Source organism: Pseudopipra pipra, chromosome 8 (assembly GCF_036250125.1).
Source record: "Pseudopipra pipra isolate bDixPip1 chromosome 8, bDixPip1.hap1, whole genome shotgun sequence".
In the NCBI taxonomy this organism is placed as follows: Eukaryota; Metazoa; Chordata; class Aves; order Passeriformes; family Pipridae; genus Pseudopipra; species Pseudopipra pipra.
The window spans coordinates 24576169-24602398 of record NC_087556.1 but is presented as its reverse complement, the minus strand read 5'-3'; the positions used below and the strand labels follow the sequence as shown (position 1 = coordinate 24602398).

Here is a 26230-nt window from a genome sequence, read left to right as displayed (position 1 = left end):
TTTGAGCAGCCTGGTCTAGTGAATGGTGTCCCTGCCCATGGCAGAGGGTTGGAACTGGGTGATCTTTAAGGTTTCTTCCATTTCATTATGTCACAGAATTAAAACCTTATTTCGAATGAAACTGGTATCTTATGATTGACGTTATTTTGTGACAAATTAAACGTGTGCTATCGCTTCACTAGAGAGTCACTTGAAAAAAACTAAGAAAAAGAACCCTCGGTCTATAAAAACTGCAGAGCAGTTGTGACTCAGCGCATGCGTGGTGGCTCTGCCCCGTGTCCGCCCTGACTACATTTCCCAGCGTGCCCCGCGGCGTCCCCGCGCATGCTCCCGGCGCCGCGGAGAGACCCGCGGTGATCGCGGTCCGTGGACATGGAGGAGGGCGCTGGGAGCGGGGTCTCGGGGCCGTCGGGCGCGGATGGAGCGGGAGCGGGAGCGGGAGCGGGAGCAGGAGCAGGAGCAGGAGCAGGCCCGGCCCCGGCCGATGAGGACCGGGACATGGAGGGGGCCCCCAGCTGCTCGGGGTCGCGCTCCGTCCCCTTCGAGTTCCAGCGGAGCCGCTCGGAGTCCACCGGCGATGAGGACGACGACGACGACGAAGACGACGACGAGGAGGAAGAGGAGCTGGAGGGGGACGCCGGGGCTCGGTTCGGGACGGATGACGGGGAGCACGACTCGGGCGACGACCGGGAGGTAAAAGGGGCGGGAGGGTTCCCGGGGCTCTCCAGGCCCCGCTCCCGACGTGCCCCGCGTGTGGGAATGGGGCGTTTTAATGTTTGTTTTATTGTTACCCGAGTTCACTTTGTCCGTCTCATTCCAAAGAAGCCCTTACAAACTCTCGCCGTGGCTGAGAGGGTGGTAGGCGGTTGCACGTGGGCGAAATGAATGGTGGTGTTGAGGGAAATAAAGCCCTTCAGTCGGCTTTCAGACGAGAGCAAACGGGACGTAAAAAACTAATGTGTTACCTTCTTCACACGCATTGAATTCTTCACATTTGCTATTGAAAAATTTGTTCTTTTTTTGAGATAGTGTTGTTCAGACAGGAAAGTTGTTGTGGAACTACTTGTGTGCTTTCCTGATAAGCATATTTTCGTGAACAGAATTCAGAGCAGTGAAGTTTCATTCTTTGCTTCATTATGTGTTTGTATAATCCCTAACTGTGTGTAGAAACAAGAGATGGCTGTCCCTTGTGATATAAACTCGTTATATATCTTGATTGTGGGCCCCAAAACGCCTGATGAGCATTTTCAAATAATGATATTGTTTGCTACCCCTGTCCACTTCAACCTTGCTGACTATTTGATATTTTTTAAAGGAGTTTATGCAAAAGAACTTTTCTCAAAATGATTGTTTAAAGTTTGCTTTTTAGATATGATTTATGAAACCAGTTGGATTGCCATTCTCCAAAAGGTCAATTTAGAAGGCTAGGTGAAAGTCTTTAGAAAAGATCTGTATATGAGGAGTGATTGACCTCTTAGGAAAAGCCATTCCTCTAGCCTGTTGATCCCAGGTTTTTTCATGGTTTAAGGCTACGGTATATTGGAAGTTGCAATCAGGAAATGTCAGGGCTTAGCCTGTGTATTCAAACTCTTACAAACTGTCTTTGTTTGTAGCGTATGATAAACCTCACAGAGTTGACCCCTTATATCCTGTGTTCCATCTGCAAAGGTTACTTTATTGATGCTACAACTATTACAGAATGTCTGCACACCTGTAAGTATCAGTGTTATCTGTTTAAGAGTTTAGTTGCAAATTCAAACAAAATCAGTGTTGAGATGTTCCGGGTTCACAAAAATAATTGTTTGAAGTGAATGTGTGTTGTGTTTATTCTGTTCTATAAGGGACATATATTTGTGCATACTTAAAGCATCAGAAAATCATGAAATCACTCGATCACCAAGTCTGCTTTCCAAGTTAAGAGGGAAAACGATGTAAGAAAAGAAAAAGCCCAAATAAGACAAAAATAGGGCTGCTATGTACACTTTCTTAATTACTTTTTTTAAGTAGGCTCCAGGAATTTGAGTATATAACTGAGAAAAGAAAGTTAAGTGGCTCTGCTTATAGTGGACTAAAGAGTTTCCTAAACTGTTGTTGATGTGAATTCACAAAGTTCCATAAGCATCTGTGTGGAAGTACCAGTTCAGATACAGAAATTGTGGTCTGCCCCCATGGGAAAGTTTGTCTATAATCTCATGAATAGAAATAGATGGGTAATAAAAAAAAATTATTTCGATATGCTTGTCTTGTTCTTCTTCCCCTCAGTCCTAGTGCTGACAGCTTTTCCCTTGGTAACAGAACTATTTTCTCTTAAAGCTAATAAAACCCTTTCTGTGAAGCTGATTTTCAGCTACACCCATGTTCCTACCTGAATCCGAGAATCCTGGCTTCCTAGACCTCCCAGCCACTCACAATACGAAGAGGGAAAACTCTTTTTCATTTTTTCCCCCCCTTTTTGGGGGCACTGATGACTAGTTTGTTATATAGCTGATAGTGTTCAGCACAGTTTGTAATTTAGGAAAAAGCACAATTGTTAGTAAGGACGATGTAATGTTGCAAGTGCAGCTGTGGTGGTCTCATAGAAGTTTCCTGGTAAATGTTGTGGAAAAGTTTGTTGTATTCAGGCTTGTTGGGAGCTGATTTGATAGTAGGTTATATATTCTAGATATTTTCACTTGTTAGCTTTCCTTCCAAGTTTTTTAAGTACATGTAAAACAGAATGAAAATGGCAGTTATGATTTCTTACTTTGTTTCTACTGAAACTGTTTTAGGATATTTTTCAGCAGTCAATATTGTGTTGTCTTAGTTCTACTCATGTTCTAGATAACACAGTTGCAACATTGAACACCCACCTTTGCATCAGTTGAATTAGGAGTGTTCGATGACTTACTTCATTTTGCCTCTTGACAAATTTTATTTGGGAGGTCTGGGTGTAATTGTTCCTCTTGCCTGAACAGATGGCACTGTATAATGGACATGTGACTCCCACGGGGTTTCTTTTCTTTACAGTTTGTAAAAGCTGCATCGTGAGACACTTCTACTATAGCAACAGATGTCCAAAATGCAATATTGTTGTACATCAGACACAGCCCCTTTATAATATCAGGTAATAAGTTTATGCCATTTTTTATAGATTTGCTGCTTGCTTTTAAATGTTTTGGTTTGCAGACTTGTAGTGCTTTCCTATTTCAAATGAAGGAACAGCTGCAAGAAACACATTGTGTTCTTTGTTTATGTAAGTTTCATCTCAATAGTTAAGATAAAAACCCCTCAATATACTGTTTTATCTAGTTTGTATCCATTTCTAGGGTTTATTACCTTCTACCCTGGTTATTTTTATGTGTTTACTCAATGTTGGAGGTGATATGAGCCGCATCATACAAAGATAAAGCTTTGTTGGCATGGTATACTTATTAACTGAAAATTGAGTTTTAACTTCTTGAGCTGTTCACGAAGGGTGGTGCTTTGAACTTTACATGACTTTTGTTGGAGCTCTGCTGTCAGGATGTGTATTTTGAAAGATGTGGAGTTGCTGCTCCACATGCTCCTTTATGTACGACATGTTTCAACAGTGTATTTTGCATCTTTGTTACAATAAAATGAAACCCTTTCATGTTGCACCAAAGACTTTCTTTTCTTTTTTCTATTTCGTAGACTGGACCGGCAACTGCAAGACATAGTCTATAAATTAGTTGTCAATCTTGAGGAAAGTAAGTCCCTTTCTTTATTGCCATATAGAAATTGAAAAGACTGAACAGGAAACAGAGTAATTAAAAGCCCTGTTTCTACTCTGGACTCTTTAAAATAGTTTTGTAATGTTTGGTTATAAACCTTAATGAATTAACTGAGATTGCTGTCATATTTCTCCCTGCTAAGTGCTATTAAGGGTAGCAATGTATCCCCTATCTCGTGAAACACAGGTGTCACTGTATTCAGGTAAACATCCAGGCAATATTTCATAGTCATGCCTTTTATTTTTGTAGAATTATACTATATTTTGTGTAACAAGTTCACTTGACTTGGTTGAAATAAGTTGCTAAGACTGATTCTCTCAAATTCTTTTATTTTTTTCTTCCTTTCTGCCATATTTATTTGTCTGATTTTTAAATGTGTTCACTGTCTCATTTACTTTCAACTTTGGGAGCCAACAATCTAGTGGATATGTATGGACTATAAAAAGTATAAAAAACAGTCATGGACGCAGAAGGTACTGTTTTTTGCAGCTATCTCAGTATGATTTATGGCAAATTTCTCTGATTTCTTCCCAGTTTTTACTAACAAAATCTTATTCTGACTATCTTAAGTTTCTCAACCTCATATGGAATACTAGTGATGGTGAAGGTCTGTAGGAAATTTGAAAATTTTTACTGTTCTGACCATTGGAATTTACATGGATATTTTCAGCATCTGAAATAACATTTCAATCTGTGTATTGTGGCTTTTCTTTTTTTCAGGAGAGAAAAAACAAATGCATGACTTCTATAAAGAAAGAGGATTAGAAGTGCCCAAACCAGGTGAGCTGTAATCACTTTAGGGGACGCTGTTAGGGAAGTACTTACTATATAATTTATTCATAAGACCTTAAAATATTAGCTCACAACTGACAGAGATGTGTGTATTGGAAATTTGGAATTCTTGGTTATCTGACTACTATAACTTGTCACAGATGTCAGATTATGAAAATAGATGGAATTGGCAACACTTAAACCCAGATAATGGTTGGATTTTTTTAGCTATATATTTTGCCTACAACCAGGAAATGTATGTTAGATTGTGCATTAATTTTATTTTCTGGACCTTAATAAATAATAGACATTACAAAGGAATAAAAATAAGAACTTCAAAGTCTGCTCACAGATTAGGGATTATTCTAATTATTTTGTGTTTTACTATCAAACAAACAGCTCTTAGGAGAAGGACCTTGCTGGAAGTACTAAAATGCTGGTTCAAATACACAGCATACAATGTAGGAAGACCTGATTTAGAAATAAAAAATAGGATAAATTGTATGGGCTTTTTTTCCTGATGAGTTCTTCTGTTTTGCTTGGTGCATATTAGCATCTTATGCTGTTTTTATTTCAAATTGTCTTTGCATTTTGGCTTTTTGAATATTTTAGCTGTCCCACAGCCAGTTCCAACGAGCAGAGGAAGACCTCGTAAGGTTCTAGGCTCAGTGTTCCGGATTCCACCGGAACTTGACATCTCCATACTTCTGGAGTTTATTGGGTGAGTTGTGGGCAAATGTAAGAGCAGCTGGCTGACATGAAGGTGCTGCTTGTGTGTGTTGGACCATTAACTGGCCCTTGGTTTTCATTAAATGTGCATTTCTTCATCTCAAATAGCAGTGGGGAGTTGGTTTTAACTTAGAGTGCAATAGTGACAGCCAATCATAGCTAGATAATGCAAATAATTAAATGCTTAAGATGTGTCTTTCTATAAAAATAGCTTCCCAGAAAGTGTAGTTTTAAAACTTACATGCGTTTTGGTTTTGACAAGGTAGCACAGTCTCAGTAAACTGAACAGTGGAATCCCTGTCTGTTCCAGTCCCCTCATCCCTGTAGGTGGCAGTACTGTTAATGCTGGCTGTCCTTGGATTGGCTTGTGGGAAGTGTAACTCTTACCTCTACCCAGATTGTGCCTCCTTTTGGCCTGAATTTGTCTGAACAAAACATTGAGACCTCCAATACATAATCATAACAAACTATTACACAAATGACATAAAATTAAGCCCTCGGAAACTCAGAAGTTCTATTGGCAAAGCATATCTTGATTCAGCCTCACTCTTTGTAGACATCTTTCTGTATGTTATGTCCAGTTTCTCCACTGTGTGTCACTTTATTCAGAGTACAGAACAAATTTTCTTCATGGGTAAATTTTAGTAAGGTAGGTGGTGGCGTGTGGTTTTCTGTTTTGTTGGCTTTATTTTTGTGTTGCCCATCGTGTGTCTTCTTTATTTCTTTAAATGGATGAGGAGTAGGACTGCGGGAAGAAAAGGGAAGGTCTTAAAGCTGAACCTCTAGGGAACAAAAGAATATCCTTGTGTGTTAAAGTTTTGACTCCAGGCTCTCAACTCCATTAGACAGGTTTACTGGCACAAATCAGTCATCTGGTAGCTCAAGCTGGTACCTCACTAGAGGGACCACAACAAAAGAAATCCCTGGGCAACTACACTATTATGACCTAAACTCCCCATCCCTCATGGAAGTCCAGAACAATAGTGATTTTAGGGTCTGGGATCTTCTCATTCTTCTTTGGTTCACTGTTTCATTATCCAGTGCTTGCTGTGTGATCATCTTCACATCCTCTTTAGTCTGTTCTGGTCAGTTCTGTGGTCCATGTTGTGATACAGTTGTTACTGTTCATATACGACAATTTATGGGCTGTCCACTCCCGCTGTTATTTTTTAAATAATATTTAAGGTGCTAGCTTTGTCCGTTCTAACTCTTGTTAATGTTCAGGTTGTTAGCTGCAGGTTTTGCTGTAACCCATCTTTGATTTGTGCAACAGAGCCATGTAGTTCAAGTAGAGTTCAACTTGCGGCCTAACAAACAATCCTTGCTACTAATGTCAAGCAAGCACTCAGCTGCTTTCAAATAATATAAAATTCTTGACACTGTGAATCCACATACCTGACTTAATTTCAGTTCATTTTCTCATGCCTGCCTTGCAGCTGAATGCTTACAAGCACAGCTGACAGCAGTGGGAATCATTACTAAAACTGTCGAGTGTTCTGCAGGCAAAACCAATCTTGGTTCATCTTAGTTATGAGGGATTAATAAAGCATTTTGGATAAAGCAAACTTGGAATAGCCAGAAGAAATTGTTACTTTGAAATTCTCTATTGCTGTTTAGAGTATATAATCTAGTCACCTGTGGCTGTGGAACTGTATCAAATAAAATGACAGCTGTAGTGAAAAAGCTTTTCTATGTTTCTTAGCTCATGATAGCTTTACTTAACTCTGATATCTGATGTATATTTAGAGGTGGAGATGCTCAATTACGGTAACTTGAAGTGCTGTGCTAATGTGTGGTCTGCACATTTATTTGTTATACCAAATGGTCAGTTGATTTACAGTGATGTTTGATTTTTGCCTTCTCCAGTGCAATGAAATACTTAATTTTTTCCTCTCTCATGTGTACTTGCTAATGCAGTGCAAGAATAATGAAATGTCGTGGATTGGGTTTAATTAAGGGACAAATTTATATATTGCACTACAAGAAGAAGGTGTGGAGTATGGATGATCAGTGGTAGGTCACAGGCTCCAGATGTGCAAATCAGTGAACCTTGGTGGAAGCCAGCTGGGAATTTGGTCATTTGCCATCTTTGTGTGTATTTCACATTCCAGAGAAACGCTGCTTTTCTGAGTCCCGAGATAACATTAATACTGTCATATAAATAGTCTGGAAGGCCAGCAACTGGCTCAGGGAGCCCTTTAGGTGTTTATGTGTGTTCTGTGAGTAACTTCTTAGGTACTGTCTGCTGAAGTTCCAAATATCAAGGACCTTGAAGTATGGATATTTAAGCAGCATTAATATTGCAACCAACTCCTATGAAAATTAATGTTGTGTTTAAAAATGGCTGTAGGCTGTGTTGGTTTTTACTCCCATTTCATGTAGACAAACCTTAAAGTCATAAATAGTTGAATTCACAAGAAAAAATTGAGCAGAAAAATAAGGGATAGGAGAAAAAGATGTATAAATTTAGTCTAATATTATTTCATGTATTAGAGCCTGAACTGGGAAAATAAGCTTGATATGCAAGACTCATAAATCAATAAGTCTCTGTTAAAAAGAGCTTGAGGATATTAACTGTTAGCTTTAGCAATATTGACTGTGTTTACTCTTGTTTTTTTTTTTCCAGAGCTAACGAAGGCACAGGGAATTTTAAGGTACAGATGTGATTTGAATTTTTCTTTTATGGTTTATTTCAGAAATAAGTATACCCTGAATGTATTTAGTTTAGTTTGGTTTTCCTACACTGAATGCAGCCTGAACTTTCATCAGCATAGTAATAACCAATATTGGATTGCAGTGTGTACTTTCAAATCTATTGTTATATGCCATCATGCCTATCTAGCATTTTTTCTTCTTTTTACCCTTACATTTCACAGTATATTTTTCATGTTCTTGCCCTTATATCACCTCCTACCCTTTCTGTCTCACATTTGCCCTCCTTTCTGCTTTATTGTTTGTCCTGTTGGTTTTGGGCTACACAAAACAGGGCAGTTGTGACGCCCCACCCTTAAGGGAAATTCCCTCACGAGAACTAGATGTAGAACTTAATATATGTATATAAGGGATATGATATATATATATATATATGAGTTATACTTAATATATAAGGGGCTTCAACTGTCCTTTTTGTAAGTGGGGATGGGGGAGTAGAGAACGGGTTACCAGGTCTATGGCCATAAACAGATTTATACATGCAGCAAGCCTAAATTCAGCATCCTCAAGCTTGCAGCAGCAGGGTCCCCAGATCAGGTCTGACTGTAATTTCTAGCTCTTGCACATGAATAAATCAAACTATTGTTCCCAAAGCAGAGTTATCATGAATACTTATTTAAATGCATGATTGAATTCAAGGGTAGTCCATGACCCTCAGCTCGTTCTTTTATTTTGAAAGAATACGATGAACCTGGGTAGTAAATCACATCTGTTCAGAAGTCAACATAAAAATCCAATCAATTGACACAAAAAGTAATCCATTTATCACACTGAATGCAGTCATCTGCTCTGCCTTTGTGCCTTTTCGTGTAGTCGTCCATATCACCAGTCAGCTGTTTAAAATTTAATCCAAAGAATGGAAGCCTATTAAAATTTTTGAGTCTGACATAATGAATGTCTTCTTGTTGCAGTCCTGTCTGTGAAAGTATTTAGGAAAAAGCAAAAAGATTTAAGACTAGTCTTGCCCTTGTTTTCTGCATAATAGTATACTTTAATTGATTCTGGAATTTGATGGGCTATTAAGCATGAGCCATACTACTTCTAGAAAGCTAAAGGGCTTAAGCTCCTTGCATTATAAAATGATGGGGTTTAAGTATCTGAATTGTGTTTAGTATAGAAGCCTGATTTGGAGAAAATATGGAAACATTAGGAAATTTTCTTGTGCTTCAAATGAGTAAATCCTTGTAGGGGGAGAAGTTCTTAAAATAAAATAGGACTGAAGTCAGTCGCTGGTTATTTTTTTAAATGTTTTAAACAGAAGGAAGTTTAAATACAGAGTCTTAATACATATTTATTTCTTTCCCTATGAGGTAATCTGCAAGTAGATCAGAGAAAGGTCCAAAAATTTAAGCTGTCTCCCTTTGTTATTGGACGGTCACTTGGGTTTGGAGTTTACAAGGGATGAGGGCTGAAAATGTACATTGTCTTAAAATCTTTACTTATTCTTTGCAGCCTTTGGAAAAGAAGTTTGTGCGTGTTTCTGGGGAGGCAACAATTGGACATGTGGAGAAATTCCTCAGAAGAAAAATGGATCTGGACCCTGCTTGTCAGGTATGCACTTGCAGTGGCACGAGTTCCCTGTGATCAGTGTAATGCCTCTGCCTTGGGCAGACATTACCATTGTTCTTTAGATTCTAGAAGTAATGTTAGATTAATGCAGTAAGGATTAAAAAACTAATTGTTTGAAATGTTGTGATCTGCAAGGAGCAACTCTCCTAGCTCATTCACAACCTCTTTAAATTTTCATAATACTTTATTAATTGGATAGAGTTTTTAAAGTGCCCTTTAAGATTTCAGCTGATGAAATTCAAAACTAAGAGATACTGCTGTTTCAAAGGTAAAACTGGACAGGAAAGTGTGAGAATGTGGGAGTATATGAAGGCAGGAGCTGAATAACAATAAAATTTAACTGAATACAAACAAGGGCTAAGAAAGAATGATGGATGTGTTGAAATGAAAGGTGCGAATGCAAATATAGACACTTCCATCCAAATAAGAATTCAAAGGAGCAAAAGAATTTAGCTTCATATTTCTCAACCATTTTGAGAGGAACTGCATGTCAAAACCAGTTTTTCAATTCTTCAGTGTATTTCAGCAACCATTCTGTTGAGAAAATGTGGGAGTTCTGTAAGGTGTAAATAATTCTTAAAGCTGTCAATTATTGGAAAATCAAGCTGATACTGCTGTGAATAGGCAAATGGTGGAACTTAAATGCTGGGTTTGGAGTTAAGGCTGTTTTCATACAGCAGTAAGTGTCTGAGACAATACAGCATGGCTGTGTGCCTCAGTAATGAGTGTTTATTCATGCTGCTTACCTTTTAGTGGTGACAAAGCAAATCAAATATAAATTATTCATCGTGCTGAGGAAGTAATGTATTTTCATTTGCTGGTTTCCTCTCAGTGGGAGTTTCTAGCTTTCAGGTGGTGATGACTTGATATTCTGAACAAATAAAAGTATCCTCAAAATGAGGCTAGAGAAGCTTTTTGCATTGAGTTGTGGTTTATTTGAGGGGAATGAATTGTTTTGTTTGGATTTTCTTAAGTAGGACACCAGAATCTCAGTTTTCAGGAATTCTGAGCAGCTGTCATGGAAATTGCAGGTATTCATTTTTCAAAATTAAACTGGGCCCATTTGTAGTGGTCTTTCAGATTTTGCAATCTTGAGGTCATCTAACAGAGCTAACTTGAGCGGTTTTCCCCCATTAGTTACTTTCTACTTGGACTTTGCCAGACGGATATGATCCCCTATTAGTGGGCAAATGTTTTACTCATTCCCTGTTAGAGCTGATTCAGTGACCAAGGGATAGGTGTGGTACCCGTTCTGAACTGCTGACTGTGCTCGGGCCTCTTCGGCTTAATTTGTTCGTGTGCAATGTTAGCCAGTACTCGCCTCTCTTCATTGACCTGCACCAGATTGAGGTTAATGAAATTGTACAATAAGCCAGCTGACTCATGTGTGACAGTATATATAAAAGCAATTTTGAAGCCACTGCCTTTGTTCTTTTTTTTCCTAGTCTGAGACTTCAAATTATTTTCAAATGTCTGTATTTGAGTTTGCAAATGGAATATGATTCAAATTTCCTAGTTTATCTGAAGGTTAAGGCTTCATTTTTATCTACTTCTTGAGCTGGTAATTTATTCTTTCTGATGCTTTGTTTTGATCTCTGTGCTTTGGGCAATGATTAATTTTCTGTATGTGTTTATGTATACTTCTAATTACATGGTCTTTCTTGAATATTCTTGCTGGAATTTGTTAGGAGAGGGTGAAAATAATTTTTGAGAAACTGGAATCACTGTTAATAGCTGAGTAGATAACATTACATATGCGCTAAATACAGGCTATGGTGTTTGGAACCATTAGATTCTTGTCTTCAGCATCTGATGCAGAAGTTTTCTTTACAGTGTGATTTTCTTTGAGGTCATCCTGCAGCAGCAGTATCCCTTCTTGGTATTCATTCTGTAAGGATGAGAGCAATTGCTGAAAGACTTGTGGCTTGGCTGGTCCAAATAGATTAACGTAGTTTGTGGAATAGAAGTGTTCCATTACCAGGTGTGCATTCCTGAAAGTGTGTGTGTGAACTGCAGCCTAGGGGAAGATTGGAAGAAAGGAAGTCTGTGCTCATACAGTGTAGCTGTTGATGCAGTTTCTTTATGCCAGTCTTAAACCCTGGAATAGAGGTATCCGGTACCTTTTGAAAAGTAAATAGCAGCTAGAGGAAATGGGAAGCTTTGACAGCTTTTTGAATAACTAGCCCAAATTCTCATGTCAGTCTCTAAAACTGTGTTTTCCTTGCCCTTCCCTGGATAGTATAGGTTGGCATAGAAACTATTGATTGAAGGCTACTGTTTTCTGGGCCAAATTCTCCCTTGGGATGAAGCTTATATGCAGTGTCCCTTACATGAACTTTTTCTATTTTTATTTCTGTCTTACTTAGTGATTATGAATTTATAAATGTCTGTTATCGTGGCTTTTAGAGAAATAGCTCTTATAGCAGATAAGCCACCTAAAGAAAAGAAATGGCATAATAGAAAGCCTACTTTATTTTAATAAGAATTGTAACAAGTGACTGAGTATTCAGCATCTACACCTTCATGCTTCTTTTCAGCAAAGGGTCAAGCTACATTTATTACTCACAAGCAATCAGTACCAGCTGATTTCAATTATACCAAATTTTAGTAAATCTATAATACTCATTGCCTCTTTTGCAATGCAATGTATTAATTCCTAAACAAGGATTCCTCTGAAACACATTCCACAACTCATTTTCACACTGAACTGGGATTTTTTTTAAGTATATATTTCATTCTTTTGTCCTTACAGAATGAATTCTAGCATAACAATTAGCAGGCAGAATTTCAGGCTTTGGTGCTGGAATTAGACAATTAGGCATTTGGTATTCAGAGCATCCTAGTACAATAAATGTGAAAAACTCTTCTCAATTTATTATTAGACACTGGCTCTTTAATGACTATCACTTGAAACTGGAGCAGCAGGTACAACAATGGGATACTTTCAAACAAGCATTCTAATTCTGTTTTGAGAGATTGTCAGCAGCTGCGACTGTGTCTGTTTGCATCTTATATTGGTCAAACAGATTAGATTTTCTGTTTCTTTAGAATATATAAAATATGTATGTATATATGTTTCAGTGGGACCAGGATTGAGTTTTTAGTGCCTTATAGTATAAAAATAAGCTTATAAAACAAAAGTAATTAAACTCATGTATCACTGAAAAGCAAAGCAGACATGTCTGTCTTCCTGCAGTAATAACTGTAGAGGCTGAAATGCATGGAAAATAGGAGAAATAACTAGCCAGTTTTCAAAAAGAAAAGAAATATATGTCTTTCAGGTGCCACGTTAAATACATCACATGTTGATGTTAAATACATGCATTTGCGTGTATATGGATCAGTATTTAATCTTACATCCAGATTAGTTTTTATTTGCTGGTTTACTTCTAGAAGCTAAAAGCAGAAATAATGCTAAGCAGTTTACATCTTCTGCACGTAAACAATCAACCTAACTTGAAGAGAATGTTCTACATCGTCCTCATAGGATACAGATGGTGAAGTAAATTAGCCCCTTTTGAGCCTCTGAGGAGTAGAATTCCTGTGTTCCTGAGTCTCAGAACAATGTGGTCTGCCAGCATGAGGCATAAATCTTGCCAAATCTCTTCATGAAGAACAAGAGAGATATAGTAGGTCAGCACACAGAAGAATATAAATCCAGGGGAATTGAATAGCTGCAGCACAGAGTGCATCCTGTCCTGGAAAGTGGCTGTATAAGAGAATACGTCATGATATTGCAGTGTGCTCCCCGACTGCTGCAGGGGCAGAGCTGAGACAATTTCCCTGCAGAAAGCTGTGGGACAGCTCAGTGTCAATGCTCTTAACTTCAATTATAAGGTTTTTTCAAGTCACAAGCGAGAGCACTCTCACTTCCATATCTAGAAATTGCTCATAAGGAAAATTTAAACATGCTGCAGTTGAGAGAGAAACAGTGCTGTGTTAGCTGCTCTAATTTGGAATGTTAAAGACTGGATTTGCGTTGCACAGTAAATTCATATAACTTTATAAAGAAGCCTATTTTTTATAATAGTTAAGGCAAGGAATTCAGAATACCTCGTTATGGGGTTTTTTCCCCACAAAATTACTGGTTTTGTGGGCAGTTACTTAAAAAAAGTGCCTTGTCTGAAATTGCATACAGCATTGACACAGTTTAGCTGCAGAAGAGGACAATGCATAGAAGTGCTGAGTATGTCCTGCAGTTGTATCCCAGAAATACTGACTGGGTGCATGTTAAAGGAGGACTGTGTGATGTACCAGCTGACAGGGGCATGCAGTGAGATTAAAACACTTCTTCCAAACACTCCTCAGTCACATGTTTTCTCACTCAAGGTAGGAATGAGGCTCACAACTGTCTTTTGCCACTGATGTGACAAATGATTCCGGATGTTTTTGGCATCACTGTAGTACATGATCTAAATTCCCATTAAATTCATCACAGCTATTACTAAACAGCTTCTTTCGGTGGGTGCACCAAATTGTGAGTGAGACAATAAACTGTCCACTCTGTTCCAGCAGTGAACCCCAAGTCAGAGCCATGGGGTGAGAGGCATTAGGGCAGTGCAGTAGTGCTGTGCATGCTAAATACGTTTGGACAATAAAGGTAAAGATGACTTGAGTGTCTAACATGCTAGAATTGAACTCTGCTAATCAAATTAAAAGGCCTTAGGTATGGTTTTGCTACTACAAAGGTAGTTGAACTTGACCATGTTTGTGTTCTTTCACAGGTGGACATAATATGTGGTGATCACCTGCTGGAGCACTACCAGACACTGAGGGAGATTCGTCAAGTCATAGGAGAGAGCGCAGTGCAGGTACGTGTGGCAGCTGGGGCTTTGTTCCAGGTTTTCTCTTTTAAAATAGAAGGTTGGTTCTTTCTTAAGCTATCAGGAAGCACCAGCTTGTCTGAAGAAGTTGCTCAGAAGATCTCTCCAGCTTATGCAAAATGTTGTTTATCTTTTAAGCAGAGTTGAGAAGTGTACCATTTGCTGACAATGTTCTTGACCATTTTCATGATGTTCTGGATATGAGGTTTTTGTGTTGGGTTTTGTTTGGGGTTTGTTTTTTTTCCCCCCCAAAACAAAAAAGGGATATATTATATCAACCATTCTTTCAATTACCGTGGCTTGTTTTTCCTCCCTGGTAATTGCATCTCTGCAAGAAATTGGAGGACAAATCCTAAATAAGGCTATCCTTGTGACTGAGTAAGGAGGATAAACTTGCTCATAAAAACACAAACCAAAGATGGAGGGTAGTGAATGCAGTTAATAGGCTTGATGCATATTGTACTGGTTCTGCTCACAGCATGGCCAACTATTCCTTGTTGGTAACTTACTATCCTTAGTGCTGCTGGCTTTGCAAATAAGAAAGCGTTTGGTTTTAATTCTTTGTGAACCTTTTCAAACATCTTTGTAATGGGAAGGATCACACCAGTTTACAAGTGCTGCAAAAACAATGAAGTAGTCTGCATAGTGCTTGGTAGAATAGAGATGTAAAATCATGATATGGTAAATGTATATTAATATAAACTTTGAAGTTTGAGAAGGTAATGTTTAATCTAATACAGTGGGGAAAATAGGATTTAGATTGGTGTTTTATTTGGAAAGCAATCTAAGCAGATAGTAGAAGGTCTGAAATAGTTGCAGAATCGTTTCTCTTCACTTCTTTGTGCACACACATGCACAAACTTTTACATTTAAATTTCCTGCTGAGCCCTCTCATGCTACAGGGAGGCTTCTGTGTCAGGGCCAAGAAGTGGAAAGCTGATTTTGAGATATCTTGGACTTTGCATCACCTGTACCTGATTTGAGTCTCTAGGAGGAATCCCACAGTCAAGGCAGAGGTATTTGGCTTGTAGTTTTGGCAGACATTAGGTCTGTGAAGCTTGTGCTGTTTCTGCAGTCAAAGTGAATATATGCCATACTTGATGTTTTAGCTGTTTATATGTGAAGAAAAATGAAAATGTAACCTAACCCACTTTGAGGAGCAGGGGATAGAAACTCTGAGGAAGCAGGTACTGGTAACAAGCTTGTTTCTAACATAATGTGTTCATTTTAAGTAAATTCAGCAGTCAGCATATAATGCTGGAAGTGCCATCTACTAAAAGCTTCAGTAAATGGCAGGGGGATTATATGTTTCTCAGTCCAGGGATATAGTCACATATATGCTTTTTAAACTTGATCTTAGCATGAAAGCCTTTAATATATGGAAAATACTCTCGGGGAAGCACTTTAAGGAATACTGCCTGAGTTTCATTTCTTGTCAGAAATGGATCTGCCTAGTTGAAGTTTAGTGTCTTTCATTTGTTGTCAGAAGTGGGTCTGCCTGATTGATGTTTAGTGATGAGGTACCAGTCAGCAGCTCCACAAAGAGAACAGTTGTCTTGGGATACATTTTGCAGTGAGGTTTCAAGTCTCATTTATTACAGAATCAGTATGCTAGCAGTTAATTCCCTCAAGACTGCTCTATTGGACAAATAAACAAAAAATATCTTTGCTTTTTTTGAAGTCCTGTGCTTTCATAGTCACTCCCGACAGGAAACTTGAAAGATCAGGTTCATCCTTAATTTTTCTTCATTTTGTTAGAAAATCTCTTAGGATACCAAATAGTTACAGTAGGAACGTTGCAAATAAACCACAGTTGCTTCTTTTTTCGTATTGAAATAATTGTGATATTTTCATGTTCTTTAGTCTAACATTATATTATCTTTTAGAAATCATGAGGATGCATTTCTAGGATGAAATAAACCTTGGAAAATATTTTTAGATAATTATCCAGGAAAAAAAATAAACTGATAGGTCAAGTCTAAAAATAATGAGTGTTTATTTTTCACCAGGACTTGAAATTCAGTAAGAGGCACAGTTGTCCTGGCCAGTGAGACATCTACAGAGGAATATTTGATGAATTTTACATTAAGCTCCAAGGGCATCTTGTGCCTCTGTAACTTTCCAGCCTTTCCAAATTAGTGTTGGAGCTTGGAACGTCCCTAACAGCTCTCACCGGGACGCTGAGACACTCTTCAAAACTGCTCTTGTCATTTACCAGTTTCTGATGTTCATTATAGATGCTTCATGCTAAGAAAATAGCTTCAGTAGCTACTTCTGCAACACAAAGTCATTTAAGGGAATAAACACTGGGCTTTTGTTTAGATGACTACAGCCACTGTTAGAGGGAAAAAAAACCTGCTGTTTTTCACTTGCTAGTTCATTCGTGTCAGCAGTTATTCTTTTTGCTGGGGAAAGTGATTTTAAAAATGCAGATAAATTTCTTTTTCCCAAAGACATTAGTTTTAATGTGCATTCTTTGGTAGCATTTGCAATGCAGCATAACATATGTTTGTGTGATTTATTCTTGTGGACCATAATCACTGTGACTTTTTATTTTTAGTGTCTTTTACTCCTCCTGAATTGTTCTTAAATGCTCAGATTGTGAGCACAGTCTTGTGAAGATTTTGGGTCCTGTATTTGGTTTTTTTCCTGCTGACTGGCACTGTGTAGTGGTGCTGTAGAGTCTCAGTAAATTAAAGTCTCCTCTAGGTGCAACTAGCAGGATTTTAGCTGTTCTGAATATGTATGTGCCTGTCCAGCAAGTGTGGGAAGATCAAGTGTGATCTGATGATCACAGAGTCAGTATTCCTGACTCTGGCCCCATTGTAATCTACTCAGGTTGTTTTACTTGAAGTAAATAAGCAACTAATTTTAGTGGTTGAATGTAAGCATGTTAGTTTCTGAGTAGTTGATAGAAGGCTAAAAAAGAATCAGCAATAAATCTTGTTTAATCTTGTAGATCTCAAGATGTTTTGACATTTCAGAAACTGGGTGGTTGGTTGAATCTTCCTAATTAGCTGGAAGTAGGCTTTCTAGCTCTGTTTAGGGCAAAAATATTTAAAAAATTGCTGCACAGATTTATATAAAAAGAAGCAACTTTGTTTTATTTTTAAAACAGTGTAGAACTTGTGGAATTTACTGCAAGGAGTGATCAAAGACACAGAAAATTTTAAAGGCTGAATTTTGTTACCAGGCATTGAGATCTGTAATTAAGAGTTTGATCAAGTAGCCGAGGAAGGAAGCTTATTATTAACTTTATGGGAATATAATTTCTTCTCTGTATTACCTTCCTCCCCTCTGCTGCACAAATGCAACATGATCCAAGCTGCTGGTTATTTTCATTTGTCTGAAACTGGGCCTTCTCAGAGTTCTGCATCACTGATGGATATAATGAGCTCACACATGGGAAAAGCTAAAAGGAGTGCCTTCCGTGATGTCCTTGGCCCTTGGCACAGAGGTTTGGCAGATTCTAATGGTTTCTTTGTAGCTCTCACCTTTTTGTAACCCAATGCTACTGCGCTATTTTTTTGGTCTCCTGAGCTAGGCAGCAAGAGCTGTGCTCTAATTTAATTACTCTGACCTTCTAGCACACATTTGCTACGGAAGTGTTTTTCTCTTTGCTGTGGGATTATTGAACTTGGAAAGTGGGGCACTTTTTTTTGCTGCTGCTCTTATAACATCAGAGGGGGTGTATACTCTGATGTTTCAGTCTGTCAGTTCAACTCTATAGTTGGGTGTAACAGGTTGGATCCTTTTAAATTTTTTTAGGTCAGGGTCACAAATGTGTGGCAAAGAACACTGGAGACCTTTGCGTTTCTTTTGAGCCTGAGTTAAACTGGCTTGAGATTTGTAATAAGCAGTGAGAGCACATTCTCTGTTTGGGCTTCCTTTTAAGAACAGTGTCTAGAGAAAGACATGTAGAAATGTGTAATACTTTAGAAGTGAATAATTACAGAGTAAGAAGTGCCAGTACTGGGGTAACTCTCAGTTTTGCTTTGTGCCAAAGGAATTGCAGTGGGTTTGGCCTTTGGTTTACCAGGGATATTTCCTGTGTAAATAGATAATTTCTTTAAGTGTCCTACTGTTAAATGTACCATTTGAAAACCCATTCATCAAAGAATACACTGTAGCATTTTCTTCTTTTATAAATATTTCTTTAAGAAACTGCCATAGAGGAAGAACTGATTTTGACAACAGTTCTCCAAAAAATGAAGTTTGAAAATGTCTTTATTTTCTCTGTTGAAGTAGCTAATGGGCACAAGGAGTAAGTAGCTTTGTGAAGGTGTAACAATGTCCTGTGTGCCAAGAGGTTCCTAAATAACCTCATGGGACCTGTTCTGCATAACAAGAAGTGAGAACAATCATGATTCTTTCTTCATTTTGCAACGTAGCCATCCCACTTTAACTCACTTCTTCAGTGTCTAGTATAAAGTTCCTGTATCCTTCTGTATCGTTTTAGGAGTTAGCAATCTATTCCTGGTTAATAACAGGATGAGAAGATGAAGGAAAGTTAGTCAGTTGGCACTAATAACACAGGAATGCATTTGGGGGTTTTAATTGCTGACCATTGAAGCTGAGGTTCATTGACATCTACACTGCACTAGGCCTCATTTGTCATCATAAGCAGCCATGAAACAAAGTGAAGTGCATGACACTCATGGAGGAACATGCTCTGGAGCTGTCGGTGATCAATTGCTTAATCTTAAATTTAATCCAATACAAAATGGCTCAAAGATTATTTTTTTTTATGAATAGTTGAGGCTGCACAAACTAGTCAAAACCATTTTTACATAGATAACAAATTATGGTTTAAATATATATATATATTCTTCCAAAACACCGTGTTCAGACTAAAACAGCACCTTCTCCTGTTACTGTATGATAATACAAGACCTGTAAAGCGATGGCAGTCTTGTTACTTTTTTTGGGTAATTAACTTTTTAATTAAAGATTATTTTTAATATGCTGATATACCCTCTCACACAGAACTGTGTAACTTCTCTGGAACATGTTGTCTTACATCCTGTATGTTAGTAGATAAAAACATCGGAAGCAAAATATAGTAGATAATACTGTGTCAGTTATGATTAATGTAGTTCTCTCTTCAAAAGAAAACTTTTTAAAGTCTGTCCATGTAAAGAGGTCTAATGCAATAAGTCAGATTCCCATTGAAGGCAGACTAAGTGCTAGGCCTTTCACCAGCTGAGTGTGAATTAAGTGGCATTAGTAAAGCTAATGGGTCAGAAGTGTCCTGTTTCCCAGGTGAAAGGGTTTTTTTATTATGTGGAGCAGTCTCTGAAGAGGAGAAACATAGTAAACTAATGGTTTGTCATTTGGAGTGTTTTTAATCCAATGTGTTTATTACTTAATAAATGTTTATAGTAGTAGTCTAGACTCTTTTACTGCAACTTCTGGCAGCACCTTCTAGAACTACTTAATGGATTACTTTTTCTGCCCCACAGTATCATGTGGAAAGCAGCATGACTTGTAAGCAAGAGCCTATTGCATGGAGATATTTCAATTATAACTTTAAAATAAAATCAAAGTACCAGATTCTACTTTCTTTTAACACCTTTCTCCATCTCAAGGAGGAAAGGGCAACATAATTATTTGCCTTCGTATTTCAAAACTTGCATTCTCCATGTGGAAGGGGCACTGTATAAAATGGTGAGACTGTGCCTGGGGTCCTGCCATGCAGTGACTGTTGTGCCAGGTGGTGACGGAAATGCCTCACAGAAAAGGTGAAGTAGAATGATACTGTTTCTTTCTCTTCTCTATAGGATGGTTTGCTTGTTCTGCACTATGGCCTGGTGGTATCTCCCCTAACTTAAAGATTGCTGGAATATTACAAGGCAAAAGAATCCGAAGAGTCATGGCGCTTCTTCACTGCTGTTTCTCACCAAAGAAGCCATCGTATTTCCTGTGGCAGGAAGCAAGTTAAAGGAACTACCACTAACTGCTGTGTGATCGTAGTGTAACATCTGACTTCACCACTGTAAAAAATTGCAGCTTCTGTAAGTACAGCTGTAGATGTTGGTATGCTTCATGTTACAAATTACTGTCTTCAAATTTCACTCAGCTCAGGGAATTTAAATGCTCAGAGTAGCTGCATTTTTTTTACTTTCGAAAAACCACAAGATTTCACAGGGTTAACAGCCTTTTTTTCCTCTAAGCTCTGAGATATCTCTTGCTTTCTAAGTGTCTAGCTAGTGCTCTCAGGGATGATCTTCAGTGAGCAGTATAGTGTATTTTTGGGAGGAGACAGTGAGTTGCCTAAAAAAATGTGTACTGTGATCATCTGTCTTCATATGTGATTTGGGGGTAGGAAGGAAACTAGAAATGCAGACCAAAATAGGTAGAAAACGATGCAGCATAAGCATTGGGTTTTTTTGAGAAGTAGCATTAAATTTAGTTGTTTTTCTTGAAGAAAGACAATTTTGTTTGCACTGGAAGTATATTTGCTGGTAGTTCGGCTTATACCAAATGGTGGATCATGCATCTCTAGTCTTAATGGAGATGGGCTGGCTGTAAGCTGGTTAAACTATGCATGAAAAAAAAAAGTAGCACCTCTTTCTACCTGCTTGCTGTATATAAAGTGATCACTGTCGGCGTGATTCTGCTATCATGAATCTGTCAGCTGGCTTGACTGTCAGGAGCATAAATCCATTCACTTTAGCACATACCTCTCTAGCAGCTGTGAAAATGGTTGCTTTTTCCACTCTTTTTAATGTGTTTTAGTGCATCGCAGTGGAGACCAGGGTTGAGTAATGTAATACTTGCCTGTTACTACCAGATTTGCAGAGGATTTTAGGTAACTTTAACATATTAAAATACTATGGTTTGTGACAACTCTAATACTTCATATTTTCTTCTGTTTAAGATTTCCATATTTTCTTGTGCAGCACTAAGGACCAGAGTGCTCTGTGTGTTATGGTCTTGCTGGTCATTGGTGTGGGGATCCATGAAAGCTATCAGGAGGCACCAGGCTTCCTCCCTTCCCTATAGTCAGTGTAGGGAAAAGGAGTCTCAAACCTCCATTGCAGTAGAGAGGCAGGTGGACTCAGAGCCCTGCAAGGCAGTTAGTCAAGGGTCTGTTGAAGATGAAGGCTGGAAGCAGGTCACTGCACCAACCAGGAGGAAGGTTGTTCCTCCTTCTGAAAACTTAACAAATAGGACTGACACCTTCTACAACAGCTATGAGGCCCTGGAACTAGAAGACCAGACAGCTGATGCAGTGGGCAAAGGTCCTTCTGGAACTGAAGGGTCCCCTAAACCAACACCACCTGTACCCCACATCACAACCACCTCTGTTAAGAGGAAAAGAAGGGTAGTTGGTGGTTGTAATGAGAGACTCCCTTCTAAGGGGAACAGAGGGCCTGATACAGACAGGACCCAACTCACAGGGTAGTCTGCTGTCTCCCAGGGGCTCGGATGGGACAACACTGGAAAACTCTCCAGTCTAGCAAGGCCCTCTGATTACTGCCCACTACTGGTTGCTAAGCCAGCAGCGACAAAATAACAGAGAAGTCTGAGGGCAATCAAAAGAGACTTCAGGGCCTTGGGGCAATTGGTAGCAGGATCAGGAGCACAGGTAATAATTTCCTCAATCTTTCCAGTAACAAAAAATAATACTGAGAGGAATAGGTAAATCCATCATGTCAACATGTGGCTCAGAGTCTGGTATAAGCAGAAAAATTTGTGGTTTTTTGACCATAGGATAATCTGTTCAACACCTAGTCTACTGACACCTGATGGGGATGCACCTTTCTCAGGGGGGAAAAAGAGTTCTAACACAGGAGCTGGTGGGGCTTGTTGATAGAGCTTTAAACTGGCTTGGAAGGGGGAAAGGGGCAAAACCAGGCTTACTAGTAATGAGCAAGGGATGGTGTGCAAAACTCGAGGAAGGGAACACTAATGGAATCCCTCAATCTGCCTCATGAGTTATTGGGTACAATGTACCACACTTGAAATGTTTCTATACCAGTGCACACAGCACAAGGAGCAAACAAGAGGAGCTCGAAGCTTTGGCCCAGTCCCAGAGATCTGATATCAATGGCATAAGTGAAACCTGGTGGGATGAGTTCTGTGAGTGGAGTGCCCTCTGGGATCGTTACAGGCTTTTTGAGGGAACAGGCAGAGCAGAGGAAGCAAGGAGTATCCCTGCATCCTTTCCATAGCTGTATGTGAAGGGTTAAAATGTATGGAGCTCACAGTTGGCAATGGCACAGTTGAGAGCCCCTGGGTAATAATCAAGGGGCAAACAAATAATGCAGATGTCACAGTGGAAGTCTACTGTAGACCTCCCAGCCAGGACAGTGACACTGACAAATTATTCTTTGAGAAATTAAGGGACAATTCCAAGGCAACTGCCCATGTCTTTATGGGGGACTTCAGCTTGCCAGAAATCAACTGAGAGCATCACACAGCTGGTACAACCCAGGCCAGAAGACTCTTAAAAAAACTGGATGACAGCTTTATGGAACAGGTCCTAAGGGAGCCAACTTGGAAAGATGCCCTCCTTGATCTGCTGCTTGTCAACAGAGTGGATCTCATGAGCAAAGTGGAGATCAGTGGCCATCTTGGCCACAGCAACCATGAAGGGATCAAGTTTAAAATCTCTGTTGACAGGAGGAAAAGTGCCAGCAAAACTTCAACTCTGGACATGGGGAGAGCAGACTTCAGGCTGCTCAGGGAACTAGTAAGTAAAGTCCCCTGGAAAATGATTTTGCAGATGCTGGGATCCATCAGTGCTGGTCTCAAAGGAACACTAACTAAGTTTGCTGACAACACTAAACTGGGAGGAGCTGTTGACTCCCTTGAGGGCAGAGAGACCTTGACAAATTAGAGAGATGGGCAATCACCAGCTGTATGAAGTTTCACAAGGACAAATGGAGATTCTGCACCTGGGATGGGACAACCCTGGCTGTGTGTATGGACTGGGGAATGAGAGTCTGGAGAGCAGTGCTGCAGAAAGGGACCTGGGGATCCTGATTGATGGCAACTTGAATATGAGTCAGCAGTGCCCTGGCAGACAGGAGGGCCAACTGTGTCCGGGGGGGGCATCAGGCAAAGTGTCGCCAGCTGGTCGAGGGAGGGGATTGTCCCACTCTGCTCTGCCCTGGGGCAGCCTCACCTTGAATATTGTGTGCAGTTTGGGGCACCACAATATAAAAAAGACATTAAGCTAGTAGAGTGTCCAAAGGAGGGTCACAAGGATGGTGAAGGATCTGGAGGGGAAGCTGTACGAGGAGCAGCTGAGGTCACTTGGTTTGTTCAGCCTGAAGAAGAGGAGACTGAGGGGAGACCTCCCTGGGGTCTTCAAAATCCTTATGAGGGGAAGCAAAGGGACAGGCACTGATCTCTTCACTCTCATGATCAGTGGCAGGACTCATGGAAACAGCATGAAGCTGAGTCTGCGTAGGTTTAGTTTGGATACCGGGAAAAGGCTTTTCACTCAGTGGGTAGTTGGGCACTGAACAGGCTCCCTAGGGAAGTGGTCTCAGCACCAAGCCTGACAGAGTTCAAGAAGCATTTGGACAATGCTCTTGGGCACATGGTGTGACTCCTGGGGTGTCCTGCGCAGGGTCAAGAGTTGGACTCAATGATCCTGACAGGTCCCTTCCAACTCAATGTATTCTGTGATTCCTCATGTTGAGGTGAAACTGCTTGTGTTTTAGTTTATGGCCTTTGCTCCTTGTCCTGTCACTGGGCACCACCAAAAAGGGCCTGGCACCATTCTCTTGGCACCTACCTTCAAGATATTTATATGCATTGATGAGATCCCCTCTCAGTCTTCTGTAGACTGAACAGGCCCAGCTCCCACAGTCTCTCCTCATAAGAGGGATACTCCAGACACCAAATGATCTTTGTGGCCTCTGCTGGACCCTCTCCAGCAGCTCCTTGTCCTTCTTGTATTGAAGAGCCCAGAACTGAACACAGCACTCCTGATGTGGCCTCGCTAGAGCCAAGCAGACAGGGGGAGGATCAGCTCCCTTGACTGGCTGGCCACGTTCTTCCTGATGCACCCCAGGATACAATTGGCCCTCCGGCACAGCGATGGCTCAGATATTAGCTCAAATGCATTTGCTCACTGTCAGACTAGGAGGACTGGCATCCTTTGTCTAAAGAAAGCTTTCATGAATCCTCCTGCAGGTCTTTACAATAAACATTCGGTTTTGTCTGTGAAGATGGCACCAAGAAAAAAAAAGTCTTGTTTGAAGTAATTCTTGTGATACTTCTAAAAATGTAACAAAAAATGTTTTAGCTACAAACTCCTATTTTACCTTTGAAGTTTGTATAAAAGTAGTGTTTAAAATGCAGCAGAAAATGAGATTATTTTGTAAACACCTTGTGAGTTGTGTTGATAAAAGATTATATATTGTAACAGCAAAATAAACTTTATTTTAGCCAATTTAAATTGAGTTCTCATGTTTCCATGCCTTGTTCCGTATATCAGCCCCAAACTTATAGCAGATGATAGTGAAACTGCTGGATATGCTCTGGAGTTGTTAGAATGACAGCCCCAATTAGGAGGTTGAATGGTGAAGGGTAATGCAATACCAGAATCTCTGCTGGAGCTAAGCGTGATATTGTTAGCTGGAGTAACATGAAATCTCTGGGGCTCTCCTTTTAATGAGGATTTTGGTGAGAAATAGCTCGATAAAGTTGTGAAGATGATTTTTCAACATAAATACTGTAGAAATCATCCTATGTAGTTATAGGACCCTTTTTCATGAATGAGAACATCTTTTTATGAAAGCCACCTCTCGATTTTATTTTTTCATCTTTATGGCTGTTGCTATCAAGTCCCCTGTGAACTGGATCTTTCTCTGCCACTTGGATCAAGGCATCTGGCTCAAATACTCCATACCGGCCCTTCCTGCTTAATTATCACTCAGAGGCTTGTTTTCTATGTATAACTCTATGCTTAAAGGAAAGTTATCAGTGTAGTCACATTTTACATTGCAAATTCACCCTTACACCAGGCTTGAATTTTATGTCTACAGAAGGGCACATTTGCAGAGTTTAACAATTGTAGCTGATAGTTAATTCAAATTAATGTTATTCTAGGATGCATCTGACTTGCATAGCCCCAAGAGGACCGCGGTGCTGCTGGCACTGATGTCAATTACTGTTTGTTTGGGGTTTTTTTTAATTTTAAAATAGGGCTTCTGGATATCTTCAAAGAGTTCTTCTGCAGGGTAAATCACATGCCAGCTAAAATACAGAAGGCCAGCACTTCTTAGTTCATTCTTTTGGTAGCTTAATGAGGAGGATTGAAGATCTGTTTCCTGTGATGTTTTGGCATGAATGCTTAGTGACCCCTTAATTCCCTTTTTTCCACGTCTCTCTCTATTTCTTCTTCACCTGCCTTCAGAAGCATATTTTTACCATGGTTTTCCTGGCTGAACATCCTGCTTTCTTTCACCTGAAGGCACTGATGTGTTATCTGCTCCCCAGTGCTGCAGTGCCCCTAGGGCACATCTGCGTGCAGCAGGGGTGACCTTTAGCTATTGCCAAGGCTGACTTGGGGGCTCTGTGGTTTCCTGCATAATCAGTCTGCTTGCTTTAAAATGTGCCAATCTCCTTTCAGCTCTCCTACTGCTGTTTTATTTCTGTTGGTCTCCTTTTAACCTTGGCTTCCCTCCAGTCACTTTTGGTCCTGATGATAGAAGAGCTTCTGTAACAACAGGCCGTCTATGGGATGTCATCTCTGCCCTCCTGGGAGATGAGCCAGGGGTGTGCTCTGGAAGTAAGGAAAAGTGTGCTTGGACTCATTCATTGTTTTACAGACACTATTGTTTCTCCGCTTGATGAAATAATTCTGCGTTTATTTTCTTGTTACCTATTAAGCAATATCATGGCTAACACAATTCCTAATTAAATACTACTTGT

The 26230-nt window shown here is 39.6% G+C and overlaps 1 protein-coding gene across 1 annotated transcript; it reads left to right on the top strand.

Moving 5' to 3' along the window:
* Nucleotides 1-286: 286 nt before the first annotated feature.
* PCGF6 (polycomb group ring finger 6) lies at nt 287-24752 on the top strand. Its single transcript, XM_064663217.1, has 10 exons — nt 287-693; nt 1614-1713; nt 3007-3103; nt 3652-3707; nt 4452-4511; nt 5115-5223; nt 7858-7885; nt 9396-9494; nt 14237-14323; nt 20116-24752. The coding sequence occupies exons 1-10, from the start codon at nt 373-375 to the stop codon at nt 20164-20166; spliced, it is 1008 nt and encodes a 335-aa protein (XP_064519287.1). The 5' UTR covers nt 287-372; the 3' UTR covers nt 20167-24752.
* Nucleotides 24753-26230: the final 1478 nt, after the last annotated feature.

Coding starts and splice junctions, on each gene's coding strand:
- PCGF6 (XM_064663217.1), top strand. CDS start 373: ATGGAGGAGGGCGCTGGGAGCGGGGTCTCGGGGCCGTCGGGCGCGGAT. Junction 5,224..7,857: donor ATACTTCTGGAGTTTATTGG/GTGAGTTGTGGG, acceptor TTTTTTTTCCAG/AGCTAACGAAGGCACAGGGA. Junction 9,495..14,236: donor ATCTGGACCCTGCTTGTCAG/GTATGCACTTGC, acceptor GTTCTTTCACAG/GTGGACATAATATGTGGTGA.